Source organism: Mobula hypostoma, chromosome 28, assembly GCF_963921235.1.
Source record: "Mobula hypostoma chromosome 28, sMobHyp1.1, whole genome shotgun sequence".
Taxonomy (NCBI): Eukaryota; Metazoa; Chordata; class Chondrichthyes; order Myliobatiformes; family Myliobatidae; genus Mobula; species Mobula hypostoma.
Window position 1 is genome coordinate 26,969,543 of NC_086124.1, and position 21,601 is coordinate 26,991,143.

A 21,601-nucleotide genomic window follows, 5' to 3' on the forward strand; every position below is an offset into this window, starting at 1 on the left:
GAGTGCCAGAGACACGAGTGCAGCTACACTCAAACCTGAGACACCAAGCAAGGTCATTTGATTCCAAAAACTGTTTTATTGATCATTACTGAATGTCTCGCCGGTGCTCCCCCCTCCTTCCCCCTTTTCCCAAGCATGATTCCCCTCTCCATACCTCCTTCCCACTGTCAGTCCACAATAGATCCATATCAGAATCAGGTTTATCATATATGTCATGAAATTTGTTTTTTGTTTGCAGCAGCAGTATAGTGCAATACATGAAATTACTACAGTTCCAGCTAATATATATGTGTCTAAGACTTTTCCATGCGATATATAAATCAGTATGTGAATCAGATCTTTCTGTCAGATGAGCTCACAACTTAAGAGCTGGCAGCCAAAAGATGCAAGACTGAGAGATCTCTGCTCTCCCAGGACTAACTAAATACAAACTCTCCCACTCCCAAGCAAACAAGGGTACTTTGCTTTGACACAACGGGTCAGAATTTCTCACCTAATATAGAGATCGCATGCAACCGAGCTTGCACTGCTTGAAGTCTCTTCTTATGATTCGAGAAGCCGTGGGCTAGCCGTATGTGTGTAAACAGTAGCATCTGTGGGAAGAGAGCAGAAGGGCAGAATGACAACAGTTAAACCTTTGACAATCACTCCATCACATGGCTGTGTGCTTACTTTCTCAGACTCAAAGTCCAGAGGGAGGGGAAGAGGAGAAATCTCCTTACCCATGGGGTTGTTAATCACTGAGGATGCCTAAATATTAATACAGGCTTCTAGGAAGCAAGGAGACAGCGAGAGGTAGGATCCGTGTTGAGGTCAAAGATGGGCACCGTGGGCTACTTCAGATGCTGCTTCCTCATTTAAAGGCGTACAGGTTAGGGTTAGTAAGTTGCGGGCATGCTATCTTGGCACTGGAAGTGTGGCAATACATATGGGCTGCCCCCAGCACATCTCCACCCTGTGTTGGTCTGAGGCATAAACGACAGATTTCACTGCATGTTTCAAAGTACACGTGAATATTAAAGCTTTTACCTATTTTTTCATTTTTTATAACCAACAAACCATCCACCAACCAGCAAATGAAGAAGCAAGTGATGTGTGGCAATGTATTTATTTAGACACAGCACTGAACAGGCCCTTCCAGCCCTGCAAACTGCACCACTAGCAACTCACTGATTTAACCATAGGCAAATAACAGGACAATTTACAATTACCAATTAACTTACTAACCAGTACATCTTTGGACTGTGGCGGGAAACCAAAGCAGCCCACTTGTTGTCAGGGAGAACGCACAAACTCCTTACTGAATTGAATTCCAAGCTCCGACGCCCGGAGCTGTAATAGTGTCACACTAACTGCAACGCTACCATCGCGCCCACTTGTTATTTCCATCCCGGTCAAGGCAGTATATGGCGTGCTTGCCTTTACTCATCAAGGAAATGAAGGGAAGAGTTGCAAAGTTATGTTGCAGGTTTATAAAACTCTGCTTAGGCCATATCTGCAGCATTGCATTCAACTCTGGTTGCCAGATTGCAGAAAGGATGGGGAGACTTTGGAGAGGGTGCAGATGTTCACCAGGATGCTGCCTGGATGAGGTTGGACAAACAGAGGTTGTCTTCTCTGCAGCAGGGGCTGAGAGGAGAACTGATAGAGGTTTATGAAATTAGCAGAGGCCCAGGGAGACAGCACTATAATTTTATTACTAATATACTGTACATGTGATAAATAAATCTCTCTCCTGGCACCACACACAAAATACTGGAGGAACACCAGGCAGCATCTATGGAAATGATTAAGCAGTCGATGTTTTGGGCCAAAACCCTTTTTCAGGACTCCCGAAACATGAACTGTTCATTCATTTCCATAGATACTGCCTGGCCTGCTGAATTCCTCCAGCTTTTTGTGTGTTGTTCTGCATTTCCAGGATCTGCAGACTTTCTCGTGTTTATAATCTCTTATCTGTTTTCTCTCAGGGTCGGAATGTCTAAAATAAAGGACATGCACTTAAGGTGAGGATGGAATGTTGATAAGAGATGAGAGAGTAAATTTTATTTCAATCATAGTGATGGGAGGCTGGATGCACTACCAGGGGTGGTGGCATAGGCTGATACAATAGAGGCGCTTAAGGGTTTCTTAGAAAAGGCACAGGAATGTGCAGGGAATGAAAGGATATGGACCACCTGAAGGGAGAAGGGATGAGGCGTGATTATTTAATTAGCTCAGCTCCACATTGTGGGTATTATCTATGCTCACTCTGACTTGTTGGTGAGCTGCAGCAGCATAACACTGACCACTTCAGAACTGTATAGGGAGAAACATTCCTTTTGGTGGGAGCAGGATACACATTTAGGCTCAAGGACTGACAGCCCACTTTTCAAAACATAACTTATGCCTTGCCCCATCCCACCATTCATCCCCTTTCACACAAAACAATGAAGGAAGGGGCCATTATTTACCTTGTGCCCTCTCACTGATATGGCTAAAATGGGGCAGCATGACACTAGAGTGGTTAGGCAGTTACAGCACCAGCAACTGAAGGTTCAAATCCCACGACTGTCAGTAAGGAGTTTGTATTTTCTTCCCTGTGACCATGTGAATTTCCTCCGGTTACCCCCCACATTCCAAAGATGTACGGGTTAAGAGGGGAATTGGTCACATGGGTGTAATAGGGCATGCTGTCTCTGTAAATAAATAAAATTAAACTAAGGTACCCACCCCATCATTCAGCTCTCTTTAGAAAGTATGCTATCAGATGCATCATGACTCAGTATAGCAACTGCTCTACCTGTGAGTGCAGGAAATTGCATTGTGTTGTGGACATAGCTCAGCACATCATCGAATCTTGGAACACTCACCTGCTTATCCTTTGGAATACTGTACATTTTGGTTAAAGACTCCATAATTTCAGACGGGCTTTCAGATATCTGCAAACAGGAAAGAAGCCAACAATAAACAGGCCACTTATCTTCCCGACACCAGACCCCACATCCTCAGTTCTCAAACAACCCAACGAAGTAGGACTGGTGGTCCATAGCATTGTCAGTGATCCCTCCCATCCGTTCCACAATCTCTTCGCCCTCCTACCATCAGGCAGGATGCACCGTAGCATCATGACAAGAATGTTAGGATGGGAAGCTGCTTCTTCGTGGTGAGACTACTGAACTCCCTGCCACCATCCAGGTCCAACTATTTATGAAGTGCCAGCAGTGTTATAACTGTTTACTTTTTTACTTGGGCCACAAATGGACATTATGCTAAATCTTCTGGAATAAATTCTATTATTTGTAAATTTACTATTACTTTATGTATTATGTAGAAGTTATATGCATGGCTTAGTGGCATACATGCATATGGCTGATTGACAATAAACAAACAGGAACAAGTCAACAGGAGATTGACTTTGAAAGGTGACCACAGACCAGTGCTCGGATGAGTTGACCGGTGCCTCAACATTTAAAACTTAACAATCAAGAATCCCTCCCATTTTCTCTTCAGGTACCCCCACCAGGCAGGAGGAATACAACAGCTTGAAAAGACAGATGTGCTAGATTAATGATGCCACAACTTATCTTTTTTTTTTATTCTAACATCAGGATCTCCCTCATCCCAGCTCAGGAAAGTGTAGGAGGTGGACTGATTGAGAGAGTTGTCCGTAGTGTATGTACAAGAGAAGATTACCTTTCCTGTTCCTGTGCTCTTCGAAAGGAAGGAAATCGGTGGGAGATCTAACTGGGGTGTGAGAGCATGAAGGGACCCAATTATCTGGGAGGAGGGACTGAAGTTTACTGGTAGAGAGATTAAATGCAAGTCATAATGAAGATGCATAGAATCCATGAAGATTTGGCAGACTGGGTTCAACGTTGGCATGGCCATAGAAGGCAGAGGGTAGTGACTGGGTGTTATTCTGACCAGGTGTCTGTGACCAATGATGTTCCACAAGGATCAATACTGTGACATCTGTTGCACATGTTCATCATCATTATTATGTGCCATGTCGAATGACGTAGGCAATCTTGGGTCTAATGACTATGATTGTTCTTGGCAATTTTTTCTGCCAAAGTGGCTTACCATTGGCTTCTTCTGGGCAGTGTCTTTATAAGACAGGTGACCCCAACCATTATCAGTACTCTTCAAAATTGTCTGCCTGGCATCAGTGGTCGTATAACCAGGACTTGTTATATACACCGGCTGCCTTGGTAGAGACTTATCTCCACCCTGCCACCCATTTATTTAAAGTTACAAAAATGTGGGAGGCTGAGTAACAACACTGTGAGTAAAAATTTATGTTTTTTCTTGAGAATGCTGCTTATTTAATGCTATGTACCTGTGATACTGCTGCTGCAAGTATATTTTTCGTTGCAGCTGTGCATACATGTATTTGTGCACCATGACAAACCTGACTTTGTCGAAGCACATAGATCAGTCATAGAACTTGGCAAAGAAATAGCAGATGGGGTTTTAGTCTGGTAAGTGAAGTGCAGGACTTTGGGATGTCGAATATAAATGGGGACGGCAAAGTAAAGGCAAGACCCTTGGGTGTATCGATGTACAGAGGGATCTTGGGATGAAAGTACTGACCTCCCTAGGGATGACAATACAAGTAGATAGGGTAGTATTTGCCACGTATGGTAGGTGTGCTTTAATCAGTCAGTGCACTGAGCACAGGAAGTCATGTTGCAGCTCCGAAACACCTTGGTTTAGCCTCATTTGCAGTTCTAGTCATCCCATTACAGGAAGGATGTAGAGGCTTTGCAGAGGGTGCAGACACGGTTCACTAGGATGCTGCCTGGAATAGAATGTAAGAGCTAGAAAGGAATGGTTGGACAAACTCTGTTCAATTTCTGAGGAAAGACTTCTCATACAATCCTGAATCACATACAGAAGGTTGGGTGGCAATAGGGAGATTGGTCTCTACCAAAGGAGGGAGATCAGCGAGCCAGCAGGTCACCCTTGGGCAAGGTGTAACCCCTGCTTAGCCCCTTCTCCCCGTTCAGGGTCACTTGAAACCATGGGAGCAGGTGCTGAATGGCTGTATGAGCAGCTGGTGCATATCACAAGTCCTGGTTCAGTGACCACTGACACCAGGAAGACAATCTCTGAAGAGTATCGATAATGGCTAAGGTTACCCATCCCAGAAGGTGGCAATGGCAACCCACTTCCATAGAAAAATTTGCCTAGAACAACCATGGTCACCATGATCGCCAACATCATAGGACGTGACACAATGGTAACAATGATGAATAATGGTTTTAAAGTGAGAGGGGAATTTTTAGAGGAAATATGTAGAGTGGCCTGGAACACGCTGCAAAGCAAGGTAGTAGTACCATACCTATGATAGTGGCATTTTAGACCCACTTAAACAGACACATGAACAGGAGGGCCTTGGAGGGATATGGATGCTCTGCAGGCAGATGCAATTACTTTCATTTGGCATTGTGCTTGGCACAGAGATCGTGGGCTGTGAGCCCAGCTCCTGTGTTTTACTGCTTGGTGCTTCAAGCAATGGGGAAAAATATACTTAACGGGCAGGAGTGTAAAACATCCTGCCTGACAGTACGAAGGAGACAGAAACCTTCACGTGGAAAACTGATCAAGATGGGCACTTCAGGCATGGACCTTCAGACCTTTGACCAAGAGTCAGAAATAACCAACTCCAAACTCTAGTATTGGAGATAGTCCAGAGGAGGTTCATGAAAACGATCCACAGAATGAAAGAGTTAATTAAGAGTGTTTGAAGGCTCTGGGCCTGCACTTGCTGAAAGAATGAGGGGCAATCTCATTGAAACCTACTGAATATTTTAAGGCTTCGATAGAGTGGACATGGGGAGAATGTTTCCTATAATGCGGGCGTTTAGGACCAAAGAGCGTATCCTCAGAATACAACAGAGAGGAGGGGGAAATTTCTTTAGCCAGAGGTTGGTGAAATTGTGGAATTCATTGCCACAGGAATTCTGGCCTGGTTCTGCTCTGATGGTGTATGGTCTTATGGCAAGATCAGCGCAAGATCGATTTCTGGCTGGCCTGGGCCATACGGCTTCCTCCTCCTGCATTGCAAATAAATTCCTTCCATTCAGTGTCAGTTGGCTGACGAAGGGGAGGAGTAAGGGGCAATAAAAGAATATGTTGATGCAGTAATTTCCTTTCTTTCAACTTACACACAGAGCACTGCTTTTGAATTTAAAGCCACGTTTCCCCACATCAGTCCCACAATGAAAGAAGAAGGAAGCACTCACCTTATCTAACTGCTCTATGTGAATGTAATGTAGTGTGTTGTTTGTCGTGACCTGCAACAGAGAAAGATAGAGACTGGGGGTCAGCACGAGTGGAAACGCAACGTGAAGCCCGCCCCACCACACAGCATTACCGGCTCTTGGCACAGAGAGAAATCATGGATAACCGGCAGTGGATAGCAAGGCAGGACAGCATTTATACAACATAATTCCAACCTCAATAACACAAAGATTGCACTACACTGATTGGATACAATCAAAGTGATTGGGAAAGATCTATTTTGCAACATGCTTACCCACAGGGGAGCCTTCACAGATTCTATTTGCTGGGCTCTTTCTCACAGATTAATTCAAAGTAAACTTACTATCAAAGTACATAAACGTCATCATATACAATCCTGAGATTCATTTTCTTGCAGGCATACTCAGTAAATCCATAATAGAATAATATCTATAACAGAATCAATGAAAGACCCCCAACTTCAGCAGTCAACTAGTGTGCAAAAAACAACAAACTGTGCAAGTTCAAACAGAGAAAAGTAATAACAACAACAAATAAATAAATATTGAGAACCTGAGATGAAGAGACCTAGATAGTGAGCCCAGAGGTTGAAGAGACCTAGAAAGTGAGCCCAGAGGTTGTGGGAACAGTTCAGTGATGGGGCAAGTGAAATTATCCCCTCTGGTTCAAGAACCTGATGGTTGAGGGGTATTAACTGTTCCTGCACCTGGTCATGTGTGGGTCTCAAGACAGCAGGTGTTATCCCTAAATTGCTGGAGGAACTCATCAAGGCAGGCAGCATCTATGGAGGGGAATAACAGTTGATGTTTCAGGCAGCATCGATGGAAGGGAATAAACAGTCAACGTTTCAGGCCAAAAACCTTCATCAACAATCCTGATGAAGGGTCTCAGCCCAAAACGTTGGCTCTTTATTTCTCTCCACAGATATTAACTGACCTGTTGAATTCCTCCAGATTTCCAGCACCTGCAGCATCTCGAGTTTAAGAGGAGTTTCTCACCGCCTTTCCTGATACAAATTCATCATTCATTGTTACTGGTGGGAGTTTGTTATGAACAAGCTGGTGGCTACAATCCCCACATATCTCCACTGCACAGGCTCCCAATCTCAGTGATGTAATTAAGCCACTCCCTCTTGACCTTAAAATGGAAGTGCAGAGACTTTTCTCTGCGGGGGTGGGGTGGTGGGGTCTCACTATTCTAAAGGGTGTAACAAACGCACATGTATTAGAGAGCACAAGCTGCACAATTAGTAGCGGCCTCACAGTTCCAAAGACGCCCCCCGCGGGGGGGGGATGATGTAAATGCAGGGGAAGATGAAATGGAGGTCAGCACGGATTAACTGGACTGAAGGATCTGTTTGTAATGTAAAAGTTGATTGAGGTGTACAAGATGATAAAGGCATAGCCGGTGCTGTAAGGCTCTAGATTCTATCAGAATCTGGTTTATTATCAATGACATAGGTCATGAAATTTGTTTTGTGGCAGTGGCAAGACAAAATATACTATAAATTATGAGAAATATATAAAATATTTATAAAAAATTAAATAAGTAGTGCAAAAATGAGAGCAAACATTTTGAAGTAGTGTTCATAGCTTCATTGTCCATTCAGAATCTGATGGCATAGGGGAAGCTGTCCCTAAAACTGTGAGTGTGTTCTATGTTCTGTAATTTCACCTTGCTGGCCAAACTCCATAACAGAGACGAAGCTTAAAATTACAAACTGCCCGTCTGTAACACGTCTTCATAGCACCACCTCGACCTATCAGAGTTCTTCCATCAACTCAGCATTCCACACCGCATCCCCCTCCAGGTATCACCCCACTAGCCTGGAGGGCTTAGACCACAGGTTCGCAACTGTTTTAATGCCATGGACCGGTGCCAATAACCGAGCGGTCCATGGACCCCACGTTGGAAACCCCTGGTTTAGACTATACTAGGGTGTACATCGAGGACCACCGTCACTTTGAGAATTCTACACAGTGATTTACTAAAACATTAGGCTTAAATGACTTTAAATCCATTTCTTAACCGCAAGTTATTTTCTGACCATCTGGACCAAAATATAATCAAAATTCAGTTGCCGCTTTACAGGGTACCATCTGTTCCTAATAAAGTGGCCATTGATTTATGTTGGTGGTCTTCTGGGGCTGTTGCCCACCCATTTCAAGGTTCAACGTGTTATGCGTTCAGAGATGCTCGTCTGCACACCACTGTTACAACACATGGTTATCTGAGCTACTGTCACCTTCCTGTCAGCTTAAATCAGTCTGGCTATTCTCCTCTGACCTCTCTCATTAACAAAGTGTTTCTGCTCACAGAACTGCTGCTCACTGGATGATTGTTACCAGTATTTCTTTTTCACACTATCCTCTGTAAACTCCAGAGACTGTTGTGCGCAAAACTCCCAGATCAGTAGTTTTTGAGATACTCAAACCACACCATCTGGCACCGACAATCATTCCACAGTCAAAGTCGTGACTTAGATCTCATTTCTTCGCCATTCTAATGTTTGATCTGAGCAACAACTGAAACTCTTGACCATGTCTGCATGCATATATGTGTTCAGTTGCTGCATGATTGGCTGATTAGGTATTTGCAAACAAGTATAAAGGTGTGCCTAACAAAGTGGCCACTGAGTGTACAAAACCAGAATATTTTTTACTTTAGAGAAAGGAGTGAAATTATCTCCTTTAATGCTACCTTCCAGCGTTGGAACTGGGACAGTCAGGGAGTCTTCCCAATCAGATGCTGGAGGGCTATGAACGTTGGGCTCAGGACTAATCCATTACTGAGCAGGCTACTATATGGAACCACAGATGGGGTACATGTTAGCACTGATCTACTGGAGTGACAGACTGGGGCTCAAAGCACTGCATGCTGCCCCCCCCCCACCGTTAAGGATGGCATCGCAGCCAAGCTCAAACGTGCGCTCACACAACACCGCGCAGTGTTCAATCAACCACCTGATGGAGTCATTCTCCTGCAGCTGAGGTTGGCAAGCTAACAGTGCCTTGCCTTTTCGGCTTTGAAAGTACTCACACACTTATCATCGGAGAAAACCACAATCCCCCCAAAATACAAGGTTTGCTGTGCTATGGCCGGGTGGGGTGGTGGCTAGCATAACGCTATTACAGCACCAGTGACCTGGGTTCAATTCCCACCACTGGCTGAAAGGTGTTTGTACGTTTTCCCCATGAACACATGGGTTTCCTCCGGGTGCTCCGGTTTCCTCCCACAGTCCAAAGACTTACAAGTTAGTATGTAATTAGTCACATGGGTGCAATTGGGCAGCATGGACTCGGTGGGTAGGACCGTCCTGTTATTGTGCTGTATATATGAATAAAAGGAACATTAAAAATACAGGCCATACCGCTAATAGCTCCATCTTTTCATCATGGCTTTTTTTCTTAAAGCATTCCCATTTTCTTCTGCCATCTTCTCCCTGTAACCCTTAACCCCTTACCATTCAACAACCTATTGATCTCTTCCTTAAATAACTGCAATAACTTGGCCTCCACAACAACGCATTCCTTTTTTTAAATTTTATTTTTATTTGGATAAGGAATTCACAAATATCATGTACTTTTTTCACAGATATAACCGTTTCCATTTTTTTATATGTATAAAACTATAATTATTTATACATTCTTAAGTACACATTGAGATGATATAAAAGAAAATTAGACACTTAAATAGATAATTATGTACTGTGGTAATTCTAATCTATTAGGCTAAGTAATGGTATTAGTTGTTAAGAAAAATGGTAATAATAGTTTCCATATAACTCTTCTGGACCATTTCCACTGGTCCAAAATGTTGTATGTAAGTCTATGTAACAACCATTGTAGGTGTTTATATCCTAACTTGTTCATGCTTGCTCCTGCCCGCAGACATAATTATCCAATCCCTATGTACTTATTTACTTAATTTTTTCATTTTTTATCCCTTTCCCAAATCTTTCCCTTTACTTGTGTTAATTCTCTATTTTCCAGAAGAAAACAAAAAAAAAAGACATTTAGACTAGGGGTGCTTACATTAGCAATATTACTGTGTTGATGAGAAGAGCAGTATAAATCATTAGGAGAGTCATCTAAAGTCTGCTCGCATTAGGGTTATATATTCAATCCATTTATTCCAGATTTGATAAAATTTTTCTTTTTGAATTCTCAGGGAGTAAGTCAACTTTTCCATTTTAAATACTTGCAAGATAATTTCGTGCCAATCTTCTAATGCAGGTGGTATTGGATTTAGCCACTTTCTAGTGATTGATTTCTTACTTGCTGCTAAGAGGGCCTGCAGCAACTTTATATCTTCCTTCTGTTCAAGAAACAATACATGCCCCAAATAGAGCGTCTCAAAGTTCAGAGGTATCTGGGACCTAAGTACCTTAACTAATGTTCTATGAATACCTTCCCAATATAGACTTAATTTAGGGCAATTCCAGAAAATATGAAAATGATTTGCCTCCTTGGAGCCGCACCTTCTCCAACACGTCACGTTTGTATCTTTATATTTTTTCTGATATGGGGTTTTGAAGTACCTTATAATGTTTTTCCAACAATGTTCTCTCCAAGTCAAAGAATTAGTCGAGGACCATTGAAAGCTGCAGATTTTCCCCCAAGCCTCCTCTGAAAGTACCAACCCCGTTTCTTTCTCCCACTTCTCTTTAATATACAGTGTATTTACATTTTTAGCATGGGAGAGTGCATTATATAATCGAGAAACTGATTTACTAGGTATTGAACTGCAAGCCGAATTCAGAATCTTGAAAAATTCTAATTCTACTGTTGATAGGTCTGTATAATCTCCAACTCTGGTTAACATAGTTTCGTACTTGAAGGTACCTAAAGAAGTCATTGTGTTCTAGGCCATGTTTGTCCTGCAGGATTTGGAAACTTTGTAATACTCTTTTATCTATAAATGAGAGGTAGGTTGTAAGACCTTTCTTTATCCATAGCTCAAATCTTTTATCTCCTCTATTGGGAAGGAATTCGGTATCATATGCACACCATCTAAAGAGTTTTAACATGTTATTAATTCCACATGAACTAACCACCTTCTGCCATACTTTTAATGTAAGATTTATCCAACTGTTTTTAGATTTTTCCAACTGGGCCATCAATCCTTTGTCAGCTATTAAGGCCTGTAGAGGAAAACTGTCAACTAATCCAAATTCTATTTCCTTCCATCGAGCCTTATATTCCCCATTACACCAATATAACAGAGGGGTTATCTGTGAGGCATAAAAATAATTTCTCAGGCAAGGAAGAACCATACCTCCTCCTTCCTTCCCTAACTGTAAGGTGTTATATCGAATTCTAGGTTTCTTTCCTTGCCAAATGAAGCAGGAAATCCATTTGTCCCATTCCCTGAATTGATTATCATCCACCTCCACCGGTAAAGTACGGAAAACATAGAAAATAGGTGCAGGAGTAGGCCATTCGGCCCTTCGAGCCTGCACCGCCATTTATGATCATGGCTGATCATCCAACTCAGAACCCCGCCCCAGCCTTCCCCCCATACCCCCTGACCCCTGTAGCCATAAGGGCCATATTTAACTCCCTCTTAAATATAGCCAATGAACTGGCCTCAACTGTTTCCTGTGGCAGAGAATTCCACAGATTCACCACTCTCTGTGTGAAGAAGTTTTTCCTAATCTCGGTCCTAAAAGGCTTCCCCTCTATCCTCAAACTGTGGCCCCTCGTTCTGGACTTCCCCAACATCGGGAACAATCTTCCTGCATCTATCCTGTCCAATCCCTTTAGGATCTTATACGTTTCAATCAGATCCCCCCTCAATCTTCTAAATTCCAACGAGTACAAGCCCAGTTCATCCAGTCTTTCTTCATATGAAAGTCCTGCCATCCCAGGAATCAATCTGGTGAACCTTCTTTGTACTCCCTACAATAAAGACACAATAACCGAGGAAGAATATTCATTTTTATAGTATTTATCCTTTACTTTAAACTTAAAAAGGGGATAAGATTCCATCTATGCATATCTGCTTTTACCTCTGAGATTAATGGCCCATAATTTACCTGTGACAGTGTTGAAAGATCCTTCGGCAGGGTTATTCCTAAATATTTTAATGATTTAGCTTCCCATTTAAGATCGTATGTATCCTGCAATTTTTTGGATGGTGTATAATTTAGGGACATAACCTGCGTTTTCTTTACATTTATTTTATAATCTGATATTTTCCCAAAGTCATCCAACAGTGTAAACAATCCTATAAATGATTTTTCTAGTTCACTCAGATAGACCAAAACATCACCTGCGAATAACGCCACTTTCTGTTCAATCCCTGCCACCTTGATACCTTTTACGATTTCGCTCTGTCTTATTAGTTGGGCAAGCGGTTCAATATATAGCGCAAAAAGGAGAGGAGAAATTGGGCATCCCTGTCTAGTGCCTCTCTCTAAGATGAAGGAGTCAGAGAGGTCCCCATTTATCTTAATTCAGGCTGTAGGGCTGTCATATAGAGTCTGAATTCCTTTAATAAACTTTTCTTGAAAGCCGAATCTTCCTAACACTCTGTATAGGAATGCCCAACTAACCGAATCAAAAGCTTTCTCAGCGTCCAATCCTACTACCATTGTCTCTGTCTCGTTCTTATTAACCTGTTCTAATATGTGCAGAGTTCTCCTTATGTTGTCCTATGTTTGTCTTTGTTGAATAAATCCAGTCTGGTCTAAATGGATTAGGCCAGGTAAAAGCTTTTCCAATCTGCGCGCTAATATAGATGTAAATAGTTTGTAATCTAAATTAAGAACACTAATTGGCTGATAATTGCCACATTCTAGTTTATCTTTACCCTCTTTAGGAATAACTGAAATAATCGCTTCTCTCCAGGAAGGTGGAGTTTCTCCTCTCTGCAAGATCCAATTAAAGGTGTTAAGTAGTAATGGGGCTAACTGTGTCTTCAGGGACTTATTCCACTCTGAGGTAAACCCATCAGAACCCGGGGACTTTCCAGCCTTTAACCTAGAGATGGCCACGTTCAGTTCTTTGACAGTTACTGGTTCTAATAAACTTTCATTTTGTAAATCTGTAAGTTTAGGTAGATCTAAAAAATTCAATACACTGTCTATATAGGGCTCATTGGGGGCCCGGGGTTGGGAGTACAGCTCTCGATAATATGTTTCAAAACTCTCTTGAATTTTCCCTATTGTACTCTCCACAAGCTTTGTCTTTGGATTCTTTATTTTACGAATGGTATTGTCTGCTTGTTGTTTTCGTAATTTATATGCTAATAATCTAGCTGATTTACCTCCTACTTCATAATTCTTTTGTCTCAGGTAAAGAAAATTTCTTTGAGTTTCCAACGTATAAATATCGTCAATATCACTTTGCAATTTCCTAATTTCCTGTTTACGATTTGAATTACTTTTGTTGCTATCTACAACTTGAAGTTGTTTTAATTTTCCTTGAAGGTCTGCTAATTTTTGTGCATTGATTTTTTTCATGTGAGTGGTAATGGAAATAATTTTCCTCAACAACGCATTCCAAAGCTGAAGAAGTTCCCTCATCTCTGTTCTAAAGGGCCGCCTCTTCATTCTGAGGCTGCACCCTCACATCCTAGACTCCCCTATGGACTGAAGCATCCTCCCCAGGGCCACATTACTCAGATTTACATGAGCCTCACCCACCAACCCGCACTTCAGAAGAGATAAAAGGTCGTGCACAATGAAAGGCCTGGATAGCATGGACCTGGAGAAGGTGTTTCCTACAGTGGGAGAGACCAGGAGCAGAGGGCACAGTCTAATAATGTAAACATGTCTCTTCAGAACAGAAATCCAAAAGAATTTATTTAGCCAGAGGGTGGTGAATCAATGGAATTTATTGCCCCAATTCTGCAGGTCAACTCAGTGGGTGTATTTAAAACAGAGGCTGGTAGTTTCTTGATTAGTAAGGACTTCAAAGGTTATGGGGAAATGGCAGGAAAATCAGGCTGTGAGGGATAACAAATCAGCCATAATTAAATGGCTGAACAGACACAATGGGCTGAATGGTCCAATTCTGCTGCTTTATGATTCAGAGGCCTAGTCTGCTCTGGGTGAGGGAAATGGGGATTTTTTTTTAAATTACAGAGATCCCACACCACATGGTACGCCAGGGAAACATTTATCACCACCCACCTCCCTGCCGGCAGCTGAGCGCCCCCTCCACAGCAGTGACTGCGTCTCAAAAAGTCCTCCTCTGGCGCAGGATGCCACAGGTGCTACAGAAATGCAAGACCCCATTCTTGCCCTTAGAAGTTAAGGCCTGCTCAAATTCTCTGGGGATTTTTTTTTAAAAAAAGAAACCTCACCTTTTTGTCCAACTTCACCTCCGCACTTGGCTCTGCATAGAACTCAAAGTGTAGTGTTGTTGCACTAGGTGGGTATTTCTATATGGAAAAAAAAAGGACAAAAAAAGAGGGAATTTAATACTAATTTATGGCTTTACTGAGCTAATTTGAATTCTAAACATTTTTAAGTTAAACTGATGTTTAACGATGAAGCACCTTTGTATGAATGATCAAAGTCAGCCTCTTGCTAATGAAGGTAAAACGCCCAATCACACCTACCAACCACAGCTGGAAACTCCCAACCCAGGCTTCGTGCCCTGCCCTGAACACAAAACTGATCAACAACAAAACGCCAAGATCAGGTTGCCAATACCAGAGTAACACACACACACACACACACAAAATGCTGGAGGAGCTAGGCAGGTTAAGCAGCACCTATGGAGAGGAACAGACTATCGACGTTTCAGACCAAGACCTTCCATCAGCACGGGAAGGCAGAAGCCAGAATAAGGAGCTTGGGGAGGTGGGTGGGAGAGAGTGACACCCGAGGGGAATTTAGTAAGAAGCTGGGAGTGATGGGTGAATGCCACCTTCTGCAGCCCTTTACCTTTTCCACCTATTCCCTCCCAGCTTCTCACTTCTCCCCTCCCTACCCATCCACCATCCCCCTCACCTTATACTCCTCCTTCTCTCCTCCCACCTTCAAATTCTAGCTGCTGCACCCATCCTTTCCAGTCGTGTAGAAGGGTCTCAGCTTGAAACATTGACTCTTTATTCCCCTCCATAGATGCTCTCTGACCTGCAAAGTTCCTGCAGCATTTTGTTATGTTTCTCTGGATTTCCAGTATGTTCAGAATAACTTATTTATTGAGCACTTTTCACGCAGACAATGTAGATCAAAGTACATTGCAATGGGATAAAAATACAAATATGAAAATAAAATACGTAGATACTCTTCTCTGCTGGAAGTAGTGGGGGGGGGGGAGGGCAAGAGACAGGACAGAGATCGATCACATTTGCAAATATTTGACACTGCAGTTTCAGAGGCAGACTGTACAAGTAAGTGGGAGCGTCCACACAGCACATCTTGATGCATCGGGTCTCGTTTCTAAGGCTCCATTTCATCATCACTGCTGTCCTGAAGGAGCAATACATCACCAAAACTGGAGCGTTCTCAAACCGACACTGTAAATGCAATCAATATTCTTTCCACAGACTGGTAAAGGACCCTCTGATGTGCAATGGCTGTGAAGATTGGGGCATAAAATTGACAACCAACTGGGATAGAAAAGATTACAGAAGTTGGAGCTGCCTGGCAATGATTTCAGCTGAGGTCAGACTATGGGAGATTGAACGGCTCACCTATCTATGCAAACCACACTGGTTGCTCTCCAATTCACACTCCAACTAGGTCCCCGCCTCTGCTGGTGGTGGTCGGAAGCCAACAGGGGTGCGGGGGGGGACATGCCTTCTGACCAAATGCTCATATTTGAGAATATCTGTCACCTGTTTGCAACAGTGCAGTTTTCAGGCTTGTGCACTGGGATGGGGACGGGGTGATGGGAAAGCAGCGAAAAACTATTCAATTATTGCTCGGATGGGAGGAGGACAAGGGGCAATTCCATCTTCACCGAGAACACCCGAGTGAACAGAGGGAGCGAGTAGTGTGTTCGGTGAGGGTAGTAGGGGGTTGCTGCAGCATACACTCAATATTCAGCCTGCACTTAAAACTGAAGTTAGCTCTGACCTCAAGAGGCTTCCATTGGATAACAGTTTGCAATATAACAGAAGCTAATCATGGATTTTGGGAGAGCAATCTCCTATGAATTGTGGTATGCACTCCACCCGACCGCTGCTGGCCATGAAACACAGGGATGGATGAGCTATGCCCAGTCTCTGTATCTAGTAGAGAGTTGGGAAGATCTGTGCCTCACCTGGAACAAACACAGAAGTGGCCCAAGAGAAAATCCTAGTACCCTGCCGTTCAGCCATTGCGAAGGAGGCATCAACCATGAGGTGTAACAGCACCTCAATGTTCAGCCTACTTTAATTCATTTTAATTTGTTCAGTAGCACAAAGCAGCAAACAAAACAGAGTCAGATTTGATACTAAAGCCACTTACCGACATCTGCAGGTCACGGCAGCATTCTGCAAGTCCAAAACCATTCTCCTTGCCACCCCAACTCTGTTGAAATAAAGAATTAACATTCATTTTCATGCAAATTCAAAGTAAAATCTTGGTCCCCAGGGACTCGTCCAGTGACCAGCTAATGCAATGAATACCAGCAACAGACCGCCCCGGTCCAGTCATGTTGACACCACAGTTGAGAAAAGCACAACACCACCTCAACTTCCTCAGGAGGCTAAAGAAATTCAGTACGTCCCCATTGAACTAACTAATTTTTAATCAAAGCACCACAGAAAGCATGCTGTCTGGATGCATCATGGCTGAGTATGGCAACTGTTCGGCCCCTGGACACACCTGAGCACATAACAGGAACCAGCCTCCCCCTCCATGGACTGTCTACACCTGTCGCTGTCTCAGTAAAGCAGCCAATGTAATCAAAGACCCCACCCACCCAGGACATTCTCACTCCTCCCATCAAGTAGATACAAAAGCCTGAGAGCACATACCACAAGGCTCAAGAACAGCTATGCTCCTTCTGTTATAAGACTCTGTGGTATAAAATGGACTTTAACCTCCCAATCTAACTCTTTACAGCTTTGCATCTATCTAACTCTTTACCTCCCAATCTAACTCTTTACAGCTTTGCATCTGCTTGCCCTGCACTCTAGAACACAGAACAGTACAGCACAGGAACAGGCTCTTCAGCCCTCAATATTATGCCGAATTAGCTAACAAGTAAATCAAACACTCCAAAGATGAATCCATACTACCTACCCTATGTCTGTATCCCTCCACCTTCTTTACACTGCCTATCTAAACATCTCTTTAAAACCTCTAATATATCTGCCTCTACCACCATACCAGGCAGCACATTCCAGACATCCAACACTCGTGTAAAAAACTTACCCCTTTCAACCTATCCCCTCTCTCACCTTCAATGCATCCCCTGATATTAGACATTTCTACCCTAGGAAACTTACTCCTTGTCTACTCTATCTACCCGCCTCTCATAATCTTATAAACCTCTATCAGATCACCTCTCAGCCTCCAGCGCTCCAGTGAAAACCACACAAGTTTATCCAACCTCCCGTGATAGCACACACTTTCTTAAACCAGGCAGCAGCCTGGTAAGCCTCTTCGGCACCCTCTCCAAAGCCTCAACATCCTTCCTAAAGTGGGGTGGCAGTACTCTAGATCTGTAACTGTAACATTTAATTCTGATATTGTTTCTTTTATATTACTTCAATGTACCCTTGTAATAAAATGATCTGTGGGAGGTTATGCAAGACAAGTTCTTCCACTGTACCTCGGCACATGTAACAATAGTAGACTAATTTATCAATTTAAAATACACCAAATCGATGGACGATGGGTGACCTCAATGTTTTGACTGAATGATTGATTGATTGTCCAACAAACCAATACCAAGGGGCTCAGAGATGTTGAAAAAAAATAATTGATTAAATAAATGGAGAACATAAAAACCCGGCATAAATCTGGTCACCATAAAACTGCCAAGTTGTCATGAACACCCAGCTGGCTCACGGTATGAATTTCATCTTTATCTAGAGGCCCGGTTCCACTAAGTGGTAGACTCTTGTGAAATAGCCTTACAAGATACTCTGTCACACATGGAGTGTTTGACGTCTCTGGGCCTGTACTCACTGGAGTTAAGAAGAATGGTGAGGGGGTGGGGGAAGAGAGAGAGAAAGGAGGGGTCTCATTGAAACCTATTGAATATTGAAAGGCCCAGATAACCGGTGCACCAATTGTAAATTGGAGAGCTACGACAGAGTAGGCAACACACAGGTCCGGGAGAAAAGCTTAAAAGGGAGCGGATCACGGGAATTCAGTTATAACTGGCGCACCATTCATGTGTTGGATAGCAGGGAAGGTTCCAGCATAAAAAGGAGACTCTGCCTAGCACAGCAGTCATCAAAGGAGCAGGCATCGTTGGAGTAGTCTGAGTCAAAGTGGTAGGGCTTTGGCTCATTCGGGCTTCGGCGAGGTAACTGGGTAAGTGGTCTGCGTTTTCCTTGCAATTTTTAAGGAATAGCAGGCATGTGTGTAGGGTTAGTACTTTGCTCTGGGTGTCAGGTGTGGGAATCCTCGGAATCTTTCAGTCTCCCAGATGGTCACATCTGCGCCCGGTGAACCGTGATGTACACCTGGTGTACCTGTGAGACCATGTTAGGGATCTGGAGCTGCAGCTTGATGGCCTACAGCTTATTAGGGAAAGTGAGAAGGAGATAGATAGGAGTTACAAGGAATATGAGCAGGCGCTACAGGGTCACCCCAAGGATGTTAGATAAGTGGGTGACTGTCAGGGAAGTGAAAGGAAGAGCTCAGATAGTAGACAGCACCACTGTGGTCATCCCCCCTCAGTAATCGTTATCTAGCTTTGGATGCTGCTGGGGGGGGGGGGTGACCTGTGACCTAACAGAGGACGACCACAGCATCGGGTCTCTGGCACTGAGCCTGGTTCCGGGTGCAGAAGGGAAAGAGGAAATGATGAATGTGGTAGTCATAGGGGATTCCATAGTGAGGGGATCTGACAGGAGGTTCTGTCAGCCTGATAGAGATACCCGCATGGTGTACTGCCTCCCAAGTGCCAGGGTACAGGACGTCTCAGATTGGGTGCAGAGTATTCCGAAGGGAGTGGGTGAACAGCCAGAAGTCCTTGTACATGTTGGTACCAATGACATTGGTAGAAAAAGGGAGGAGGACCTGAAGAGAAGATTCAGGGAGTTCAGCAGGAAGCTGAAAAGCAGGACCTCCAGGGTAGTAATCTCGGGATTGCTGGCTGTGCCACTTGCTAACAAGTGCAAGAATAGCATCATCAGGCATATTAATGCATGACTTGAGAGACTGGTGTAGGGGGCAGGGCTTTAGATTCCTGCATCATTAGGGCCTCTTCTAGGAGAGGTACAGCCTGTACAAAAAGGATGGGTTACACCTGAACCCAAAGGGGTCCAATACCCTAGCAGGCAGGTTTAGTAGAGCTGTTAGGGAGGGTTTAAACTAATTTGGCAGGGGGCTGGGAGCCGGAGTGATAGAGCTGAGAAAGGAGAAAATAGATATAAATCAAAGATAGCATGCAACAGAGATCATAGAAAGGACAAGCAGGAGATGAGACATAATCACAGCCAGTGGGATGAGTTACAGGGCAATATGCAGTTAAAACAAAACAAATACTGGAAAGAAAGTGCTGTATTTTAATGCACACAGCATAAGAAATATTATTAAATCATTAGAAAGGGATGACATAGGATCAGAAGGTGTAGAGCCTCTATGGGTTTGATTCAGAAATGGCAAGGGTAAAAGAACCCTAATGGCAGTTGTTTTCAGGCCTCCAAACAACAGCCGGGATGTGGATTACAAATTACAGCAGGAGATGGAAAAGGCATGTCAGAAGGGCAATGTCATGATAATCGTCAGGGATTTTAACATGAAAGTGGATTGGGAAAACCAGGTCAGTACTGGACCTCAAGAAAGATAATTTACAGCACGTGTAAGGCATTGGCTTTTCAAGAACAGCTTGCTGTTCAGCCCAGTAGGGGAGCAGCTGTGTTGGATTGGGTGCTGTGCAATGATCGGAGGTGATAAGACAGCTTAAGGTTAAGGAATCCTTGGGAAACAGTGATCACAATATGATTAAGTTCACTTTGAAATTGGAGAAGGAGAAACTAAAATCCAATATGTCGGTATTTCAGTGGAATAAAGGAAATTACAATGGCATGAGAGGGGAACTAGCCAAAGTTGACTAAAAAGGGACACCAGCAGGAAGGACAGCAGAGCAGCAATGGCTGGAGTTTCTGCGAAAAATGAGGGAACTGCAAGATAGATATATTCCAAATAAAAAGAAATTTTCCAATGGAAGAAGGACACTACCGTGGCTGACAAGTGAAGTCAGAGCCACAGTGAAAGCAAAAGAGAGGGCATACAAGGAAGCTAAAGCTAGTGGGAAGATAAAGGATTGGGAATTTTTTTTAAAACTTGCAGAAGGAAGCTAAGGAGGTCATTAGGAAGGAAAAGATGAATTATGAAAAGCTGGCGACTAATATCAAAGAAGATACTAAAAGCTTTTCTAAGTATATAAAGGGTAAAACAGAGTCGAGGATAGATATAGGACCAATAGAAAATGATACTGGAGATATTGTATTGAGAGATTCAGAAATGGCAGAGGAACTGAATATGTATTTTGCATCAGTCTTCACAGTGGGAGACACCTACAGTACACTGGACATTCAGAGTGTACGTCAATGATTTGGACTGTGGAGTTAATGAATTTGATTTGTCGATGAAACAAAGATCGGTGGAGGAGCAGGTAGTGTTGAGGAAACAGAGCTACAGAGAAACTTAGATAGTTGAGGGGAATGGGCAAAAAATGGGTAAATGAGATACAATGTTGGAAAGTGTATGGTCATGCACTTTGGTGGAAGAAATAAATGGGCAGACTATCATTTAGAATGGGAGAGAATTCAAAATGCAGAGATGCAAAGGGACTTGAGAGTCCTCGTGCAGGATACCCTAAAGGTTAACCTCCAGGTTGAGTCAGTGGTGAAGAAGGCAAATGCAATGTTGGCATTCAGTTCTAGGGGTACAGAATACAAGAGCAGGGATGCGATGTTGATGTTCTATAAGGCACGCGTGAGACCACACTTGGAATATTGTGTGCAGTTTTGGACTCCTTATTTTACACTAACATTGGAGAGGTTTCAGATAAGATTCACGAGAATAATTCCAGGAATGAAAGGATTACAATATGAGGAACGTCTGGCAGCTCTTGGGCTACATTCCCTGGAGTTCAGGAGAATAAGGGGAGATCTCACAGAAACATTCCAAATGTTAAAAGGCCTGAACAGATTAGATATGGCAGTTATTTCCCATGGTACAGGAGTCTTGGACAAGAAAGCATGACTTCAGGATTGAAGG

At 43.2% G+C, this 21,601-nt stretch overlaps 1 protein-coding gene across 1 annotated transcript in view; it reads right to left on the minus strand.

The window, feature by feature from the left end:
• The window catches only part of huwe1 (HECT, UBA and WWE domain containing E3 ubiquitin protein ligase 1), a 286,355-nt gene that overhangs the window by 200,970 nt on the left and 63,784 nt on the right, over positions 1-21,601 (minus strand). Inside the window, exons 6-10 of the mRNA XM_063034669.1 lie at positions 16,661-16,723; positions 14,560-14,637; positions 6,231-6,281; positions 2,853-2,921; positions 494-593 (exon numbers count right to left, since the gene is read on the minus strand). Of these exons, the coding sequence (XP_062890739.1) occupies positions 494-593; positions 2,853-2,921; positions 6,231-6,281; positions 14,560-14,637; positions 16,661-16,723 (361 nt within the window). The remainder of the gene's footprint in view (positions 1-493; positions 594-2,852; positions 2,922-6,230; positions 6,282-14,559; positions 14,638-16,660; positions 16,724-21,601) is intronic.